The sequence below is a fragment of the Gastrolobium bilobum genome, unplaced genomic scaffold (assembly GCF_033153095.1).
Source record: "Gastrolobium bilobum isolate Gb01-03AN ecotype WA unplaced genomic scaffold, APGP_CSIRO_Gbil_v1 utg99765, whole genome shotgun sequence".
In the NCBI taxonomy this organism is placed as follows: domain Eukaryota; kingdom Viridiplantae; phylum Streptophyta; class Magnoliopsida; order Fabales; family Fabaceae; genus Gastrolobium; species Gastrolobium bilobum.
Genome location: NW_026899682.1, coordinates 69781 through 78375, shown reverse-complemented (window position 1 = coordinate 78375; position 8595 = coordinate 69781). Strand labels below are relative to the sequence as shown.

General features: G+C 32.4%; 2 protein-coding genes across 2 annotated transcripts; both read right to left on the bottom strand.

Moving 5' to 3' along the window:
- Window positions 1-1344: 1344 nt before the first annotated feature.
- Window positions 1345-3188, bottom strand: LOC133292557 (uncharacterized). The gene is made up of 2 exons (XM_061490978.1): window positions 3013-3188; window positions 1345-2023 (listed from the first exon to the last, which is right to left on the bottom strand). Exons 1-2 carry the CDS (start codon window positions 3153-3155, stop codon window positions 1900-1902), a joined length of 267 nt encoding a protein of 88 aa, XP_061346962.1. The 5' UTR covers window positions 3156-3188; the 3' UTR covers window positions 1345-1899.
- A 1033-nt stretch (window positions 3189-4221) lies between these two features.
- Window positions 4222-8232, bottom strand: LOC133292555 (uncharacterized). Its single transcript, XM_061490974.1, has 5 exons — window positions 7836-8232; window positions 7264-7314; window positions 6265-6398; window positions 5169-5269; window positions 4222-4591 (listed from the first exon to the last, which is right to left on the bottom strand). The coding sequence occupies exons 1-5, from the start codon at window positions 8151-8153 to the stop codon at window positions 4422-4424; spliced, it is 774 nt and encodes a 257-aa protein (XP_061346958.1). The 5' UTR covers window positions 8154-8232; the 3' UTR covers window positions 4222-4421.
- Window positions 8233-8595: the final 363 nt, after the last annotated feature.

Here is an 8595-nt window from a genome sequence, read left to right as displayed (position 1 = left end):
AGAGAAGTATTTTATGAGTTTGGAACTATAACATCTTGTAAGGTGATGCTAGATGCATATGGGCATAGCAATGGATATGGTTTTGTGGCATTTTCTACTCCGGAGTAAGCAAGTAAAGCTTTAAAAGAAATGAGTCACAAGTTTATTGGACAAAAGCCTCTGTGTGTTGCTATAGCCTAGCGAAAAGAAGAGAGGAAGGCTTATTTGTCGGGTCATTTTGCTAAAATGCGTGCAAAAAATCTTGCCTGGAAGAAAGTTTAGTGTCGCTCGAGAGAGTCCAATCAACTTATCAAGGTCTAGCGGGTCCAATTTTCTTATATTTCACAATTTTCCCCTAATTCTCTTCCTATAGAACAGAATAGTAGATTTTTTTTCTTGAGTTAATTAGTTGAGTACTTAATAAAGAACAGGGCAACCGTGAGATTAAACGAAAAAGCTCCACAGTAGCTAGGTTAATTATCTAATAAGGAAAAAGATATTGCCAGTTTGCCACAAAAATATACACAGATTTTTACTTTTATTTATTTATATATACATATATTTTTATTTTATTTTATTTTATTTTATTATTTTATTTGTGTATTTTTATTTATTTATTAATTTATTTATTTTTTATTTTTTTTGTTACTTTTTTTCAACCGTTTTGTATCTTTCATGTGGGTTCATCTACCACCGACCCCAATTAATTTGGGATAAAGGTATTGTTGATGTTGATGTTGATGCGTGTGCGATTAATATTGTTTTTTAAGATTGCGTTTTCGTCTATGATTCAGATTGCGTATATAGACAATCTCGAGATTCCTCCACAGCATCGATATGCCATTATCAGAAGCAAAATGATACTTTCTAACCAAAATAAGGGTGACAAGTCGTGCAAGTTATGATTTATTTTCCAACTTAGTGTAAACTAAATGGTGAAACCATGCTGCTTCTTTTTTATATTTTATGTGAGTCATCTACCAATGAGTGAAGAGACCCACAAGACAGTTCAAGTAATAAGCAACCTTGAGCTCAGTCGTTGAGGGTCTCTTTCAATGTCAGGAGTTCGAGCCTATGGAAAGGTATAGTTGTCCTACCCCAAGTGAGGATTAATCTCTCAACCAAATGGTGTGGGAGAACCACTTAAAGATTAAAACAAACGAGTGATGTGAAGTTAAAAAAAGTGCATCTTTAGTAGTAAAAGCCTAAAACGAAATATTAGGAGTGAACTGGTAAGGTGCATCTTCTTAGTTCCAGATTTTAAAAAGGAATGGAGAAGTTAAAAAAGAGAAACAAAACATGTAGTGGCCAAGGATAAATTTTTATTCCTCCTCTATTACATTCTTTACCCACTTAAATTACAACACATGACATGTAGTATGCATTGCAATAGCACTAAAAATATATCCCGTGGTCAATGCTCATTGTCTCTGTTTTGGGCAAATGACTTTCCATTTATAACTGACAATCAAACAAGCCAAAAAAATGGTCACAAAAATCATGGCATGACACAAATCATATTCCTGAAAATATAGGCAGCAGGGTGCCTATCCCCTTTGGAGAATAATAACAAAAGAACCATGTCCATATTTTAGGGTACCCTATTTTGTGTAAATAAAGATTAGTGTAAATGAGGAGGAGTCTTTTGTATTTTGTATCAGATCAATATACAATGATTCTCTCTGTTATTAGCTCCATCCTTCCTCCTTCTATACCTAAATCTCTCTATAATTTCAACAAAACTGCACATATAGATCTCTATCTCTCTCTCTCTATATATAGACAACCATGATCATCAAATTTTCAGTTTGTGCATAACAAAGTATAGTGAAAGAACAAGGAAATCATACACAGCGGTGAAAACGAGACTAGTATGGTAGTAGAGGGTCCAATACCAAGTTATGGGGGTGAGATATTACATTAGTCTTCATCATAAGAGACATGAAAATTGGTGGTGCAGCCAGACGCCTCAGGGTCCTCAGCCCCACAGCAGTCGTAGAACTTGGCAGCATACGGAGGATCGTTTGGACCCAATTCATAGTACCTTCATAATTAACAAAGAAGAAATGAGAGAATATGGAAATAGATAGATGATTCGAACTCAAAATTTAACTTCAAAAAAAAAAAACAGAGAGAAGTTTCCAGGTCACCAGCCTGACTTACACCTCATAAGTTGAAGCTATCCTTACGAACTGGTCACCTCAAAATTTTATTTTATTCCTAGGATAGTAGCTAGCAGACTGTCTATCCCTTTAGCAGAATAATAAACACTTAAACTATGTCTATGTATGGTTCCTTATTCATGTTACATTAACTATATAATATACACATAAACATCCTCCAATATAGTAGTTTTCCATGCATAACATTGGCATATCATGCTTTGACTGATTTTTTTTAGGCTATAATTGGAAAATTTATGGAGATCACAGATTTTGACAAATGAAGAAACACCTTAATCACCTGGAACTCGAACAACAAACTTGATGCAAGATTTAGTTAGGGTATGGCGATTTCATAGCAAAAAATTTCCTTTATGTCAGAAAATTGGTTAAGACCGATAGATAACAAATACAGCAAAGTGACCATGTTAAAAATAATCAAGAAAGGAAATTCAGTATCAACTATAAGGAGAAAAGGGGGTGGGGGTGGAGAATGTAGTGATTTTTAGTTTCATAGAGCTAAATGATATGTTAAAGCCTTGGTAGTTTTGAATATCTTAAGATTAAAACAAATGAGTGTTGTGAAGTTAAATAAAGTGCATCTTAAGATTAAAACTAATTTTCTATAGTATTTTATATGTCCATAGTTGTTTACTAATGCTATTTTAATTGTGTAATAAACACATATACATCATCTTCCAATAATAGAGTTTTCCAAGCATAACATAGGCATATTATGATTTGCCTGATTTAAGATTTAAGCAAAACGAGTTCAAAGATCTAAACAGACAGCGCCATGTAAACCCAAAAAAAGAAAAAAAGAAAAAAAAAAAAAAGGGAATCGATGGAAAGAGGGTAACGAGTAACGCACCTCTTTTGGTCATCGTGACGGCGACATACGAAGAAGGAAGTATGAAAACGGCAAGATCTTGAAGTATTAGAAGCTGGGTTATATGTTTGCTTGCACCGCTTGCATAGTACCTTTGATTCTGATTCCTTCTCCCTCTTCTCCATCGAAACTCTCTTTGATTTTCGCCCAAGCACTTCTTATTCACTTCGACAATATTCAAAATCCAATCTTAAATAGAAAATAGAGTAAATACCTGACAAAAAATTACGGTACCCATTCTAATTTTTTACAAAAATAAATTAATCATTTACTCCCTAACTAATTCAAAGTGGATCCATTTTAGTCCTTTTGAAGAATTAATATGGATCTTTTTTGAATTTGTGAGGGATCACAATTTCAACTAAACGAGTTCACTTTGAATTTGTTAGGGACCTCGAGACTAATTTATTTTTGTAAAGAACTAAAGTGGGGACCGTATTTTTTGTTAGGGACAAAAAAAATGTATTTACTCTAGAAAATAAATTTAAAAATGATAAAGTTGACTTTTTTTTTTGGTATGCGATAAAGTTGACTTAACTATAAAAAAAAATGAATTAAAATTTAAAAACTGAATTAAAAATTAATTTAAACATGAAAAATTAATTTTATTTTTCTAACCAATCTAAAATAAATTTGATATATCAAAATGTAATAAATGAATAAGATATGAAGAATAAAATTAAAATTGAAAAATTAGATATAAAATAAATTTTAATATAATAATATTTATTTTATTTTTTAATCAACCTCAAATATATTTGATGTCTATTTAAATATCAATATCACTGTATAATAAATAAAATTAATTTTATTTTGTAATTAATTTAATTAATTTGAATATTTTTATATATATTTTATTAAATTGTATTGTGATTAGTATATTATGAGTATTTTTATTCAATCATATAATTTTTTTAACTAATGAATTTTAAAATATATAATTTAACCCCTCAAAAACAATCTGGCTCTGCCACTGGGGATCAAACTGCATAAGATGCTTCACAAAAATAAGTTTGGAGAATACAAAATTGATACTTTAGGAGAATACAAAATTGTAAAAACATAACGTAAAAAAATCGTAAAAAATCATAAAGGCGTTTTGAATATTTATAAAATCAGTTTGATAAAAAAAATCGTAAAAACGTAACGATAAATCGAGATTTTAACTACCATACCAAGGATTAATAGCCTAACATTGGACGTCTATGTAACAATTCTGAGAGTATTAAGCCACGTAATAAGGTCATCCCTATACATTATGATAGAAAATATTCAAATTTTGACATAATTTTCGGTTCAATTTACAGTATTCTCCTACACTATATTTGGGTGGTGAGCAAATAATGGTATATGCACACAGTTGAATGGTTTGAATTGAACTGTGAGATTTCTCAGATGCTAGTTCTGTCGTCATCATATTCTGCGGTGCCTTCCCTTCCAGAAATGATGTTCAATAAGCTCTTCGTGGCTAGGCCAACTGCTCTAGAAGTCTTTCTTGCAGCTCCAGCAACAACAGGTTGCAAAGATATTATGGGCAAACTTGCCCTCTCTTGAATCATGGCTGTATCCAATCAAAATTATAATCAGACCAAATATAAAGGAAAGAGTATAAAGGTTGCAAAGATATTATGTTGCCCCATGTAACTCTATCCATATTCAACCAAGGCTCCAGTACAGCATATCTTTTTCTTGCTTAAAAATAAAATTAACTCCTTAGTAATTCAATGCTCAGTATATGAAGATGAAAATAAGCAAAACATAATTATATGAATTTTTCAACATGTTCATACCAGGAACAGGATAAATGAAGATTTACGTAGTTACTGATTGAACAATTTAGATTAGATATATATGATTTTCATATTTTCTTCAATTGATAATAGTTTAGTACTTACAGAAAATCCTCATCCGAAAAATGAATACACGACCTTCCAACCCACTGACTAAAGGAGGAAATTGAATAATTCTTGAGTCTTTACCTACCCCTTTTTTTATTTCTTTGTAGATGATTGTGTAGATAAATAAAGAGCTGCTAAACGTTGTAGTTAAAATCAATCATAAAAATGAAGAATAAGATTAAGTGGGGGGGAAATACAAAAGAAACAATAAAAGAATCTCAGCAAACACATTATACATACATATGGTTTGTTGTTGTGCCATTGAACCAATCTGTCGGATTCCAGCTTCTGCTGCTTGCAAAGCTTGAGCTGACTTGTTGACTCCATCTGCTATTTCCTGGCTAATTGCCAAGCAACAAATGATTTTAGATCCAGATATGCAATGAGGTTAAAGCTAAAAACAACTGGCCATGAAACCCCGACTAGAGGTGAGTGAATCCATGTGGTTAAAGCTACTACTTTGAAAAATAATTCCTGATAAAAAGGCATCTACTTTTTATAATTAGAAGTTACCAAATGTTTAAAAATTCAAAGTTCACTTCCAAGCATTTCTTTGTTATAATAGTTAATAGACTTCAAAATTGTATACCGTTGTATCAGGTTGAAAAGTGCATGTCAACACTTGTCACATGCATACTAAATAAAGCACTGGGTAAACAACCAAAACATATCTTCCATGCTGGAATAGAAGGGCCGGCAAGGATGTCTCCCAGACTATCTCAACTTCAGAGTGGAAACTAATCATATAAAGAACTCATCAATCTAAGTCTTGGGTGTGGCAACAAGAAGAAAGAGAGTGAGAAGACAAAGTCTTCCTTAAGGATTCAAATCCTGCAAATGTAAGTGCATATATCCATGTCTAGCTGTTTCAAGGCAATTGTATAAGAAACAATCTTATAAAATTCTTCAATTCAACAACAGCATTGAAGCCCCTTGGTCCATACTTTATTACAATGCACAAGCTTTTTATGGCTAGAAATATGAAGCACTAAGGACCAATGCATTGTCAAAGCAAACTATACGGTCAGTTTATACTCTGAGAATGAGTTTTTAACCCCCCACCAACCGTACCAAGTAGAAAACTAGAATAACAGGGAAACCATTTTGATAAACATATAAATATAATGTCTCTTCCATTTCTGTTGTATTGGTACTGTAAGAATGAGTTGAGTACAGCTTGTTAGAACTGTAGAGTGAAGCAGTACAGATAAGTAGTACAAAACAAAATAACTATGTAAGCTAACAATCTCAAAAAAATAAGCAACATTTCGGAAAAAAAGTACTATAAGAAAAGAAATACAGCAACAATAATTGAAAGCAAGGTATTCATTGTCACCTTAAATCACTTAGTTCTAGTGTCAGATCACTTATTTCCATCCCCGAAAGCCTGATAGCAGCCATGGTGCTCGGCAGTTCCTCACGAGCTGTATCTGCTAGCTTTGAAAGTGATGTTGCAGCATTTCTCATTGCCTAAGGAGTATACGGAAAAGTATATATTTGTATTTAGAGTCTGTTCATGTTTAACAATTATCCAAAAATATTAGGAATGACATATGGTATGGCCAGACCCAAAAAACATACAGGGAATTTCTTTTTTAAAAAAGAAAAAAGAAAAGAAAAATGAAGCACAACCAAGAAATTACAAATTTGTTGCAGAAAGGTATAGGTATAGGCATATAGCCAAGTCAGATTCGTATAGAATCAAACCGAAGGTGAAGATCTTACTCCAAAAATAAAATGGACAAAACAGAATATCAATGTACACTACATACAAGACATTTGGGGTTTCGCAGGCATAAAGATTCATCAATTGGAATATATGTCGGAAAAAGGGGAGGTATAGATTATCCAAATTGGAATATGACTGAGCCTAGCATTCTTTCTGGTCGAAGAGATCTCAAATGCAGATTCCAATTCCTTTTTCAGTGCTTAACTCACTAACCAAACAGCTTACAACTAAAGGTTCCTCCTTGGCTATTTACAAAGCTCCTTCTAAGAGCAGATCTTTTGTTTGGACAGCTGTGCTAAATAAGATTAAAGACAAATGACTTACTATAAATTCATATGCTTCACACCACACACGTGAGTTCAAATTTTGGCAGTTTGTGTGCAGGAATTCCACAATGGGTACGGTTTAAGGATTAGTGCATATTTATAAAAGATGCAAAAAAAAAGGGGAACTCTCAGATCTTAATTTAAAATTTAAACAATGAAATTCCGATATAGCATTAGGCTTTACAGAATCAAAAGGAAGCAAATGCAACGTGCTAGAATTATATGACATATAAGCTTATATGTGATCATCTAAATATAAGCATTGTGATAGACAACTTACAAATAGGGTAGGAACAGCAGCAAAAACAAGGCTAGTGAATGCCACCGAAGTCTGCAGAATCGATAATCAATAGATCTTTTATGAGCTACAAACAAATTTAATTCAAATCTTAAGAAGAAATTCAAGGAACTTGCAAAAAAAAAGATCATGGTTAAGAAACTTTTAGTTAATGTAACATTAAGAATCTTAAATTAAGGGTTTAATTTATAAGAAGATTTATAATAATGATAACCTCAAAAGGAAGGTAAAAAAAGTGTGAATAGACAACACGCAACAGTGATTATTAGAGCAAGAAATAATAAAAGATGCATCACTATACAAAAATTGTCCCTTGTGGTCTGATACGCAAATTCATAGCCAAGTTTTCATTTGAATTCATGATTAATCCAATAGTTAGGTCATAAATCATAAGAAATGCTGAATACAAAACACAAAAGAGAGGAGAGGGTGATTGCAAAAAACAAAAGTACTTATTTATGCATAACAGAACAAAGTAGTGTACTAACCAAAATCAATCAACAACTAGTCCCAATAATAATAATAATAATAATAATAATAATTAAGGGTCATACCGTGCAGGCAATGAATGCGAGGAGAAAGAAAGCTTGATCACTCAAGCTAAACTTGGACATAGGAGAAATAAATGAAGGAACTTTGGGGCTTCCCACTTCAGTATGAAAGCTCTCGTTCTGAAGAATCACTTCATCTGAAGGGTTCGATCCTTTTGATGAAGACCCAGAAGAAGGGGAAGAGTAACATGCAATGAAGTAGGGTGACTTTAATTTAGAGGGTTGTCTGAGTCTGAGCAAAAGAGTGGAACTTTTTGTTGTGAAATTGTGTGGGAAGGCACGGAATGAAGAAGCATGCGTGCTTACGAGGAGAGAGTTCATGGTGAAAAAGGGTAGGAGAACACGAAGACAAAAACGAAGAAGAAATGCTAATGATCGATCGAGACTCAACCCACCGTTCTGTTCCTGTTTTGTTCAATTTTTCATCCCAGCAAATATACCCACAACTTATATTTTTGGAGCATTTACCTAAACACACAAGATGTTATTATTATTAAATAATGTTATTATCAAATTTTAATTTAAGATATGATAATAACATTAATAATAATATTATTGGATAATAACAATATCATATCCCTCCTTTTCCTCCAAATATAAAACATATGAACCAGTTTAGGCATTTGACACAACTCATGTAAAATACATTTCAGGTATTTATTTTTTTATACCAACCTTGCTGCATTTTATGAGAATCGAACTCAAATTCTCATCTTATTTATTATTGCTAAGTAAGCTACACGCAATGGGTGGTTGTTATTTT

Excerpts from the sequence above, each read along its gene's own strand:
- LOC133292557 (XM_061490978.1), bottom strand. The coding sequence starts at position 3,155 with ATGGAGAAGAGGGAGAAGGAATCAGAATCAAAGGTACTATGCAAGCGG. Across the intron at positions 2,024-3,012 it reads CGTCACGATGACCAAAAGAG|GTACTATGAATTGGGTCCAA; the intron begins GTGCGTTACTCG and ends TTAATTATGAAG.
- LOC133292555 (XM_061490974.1), bottom strand. The coding sequence starts at position 8,153 with ATGAACTCTCTCCTCGTAAGCACGCATGCTTCTTCATTCCGTGCCTTC. Across the intron at positions 7,315-7,835 it reads TCGCATTCATTGCCTGCACG|ACTTCGGTGGCATTCACTAG; the intron begins GTATGACCCTTA and ends TCGATTCTGCAG. Across the intron at positions 5,270-6,264 it reads CTAGAACTAAGTGATTTAAG|CCAGGAAATAGCAGATGGAG; the intron begins GTGACAATGAAT and ends CTTGGCAATTAG.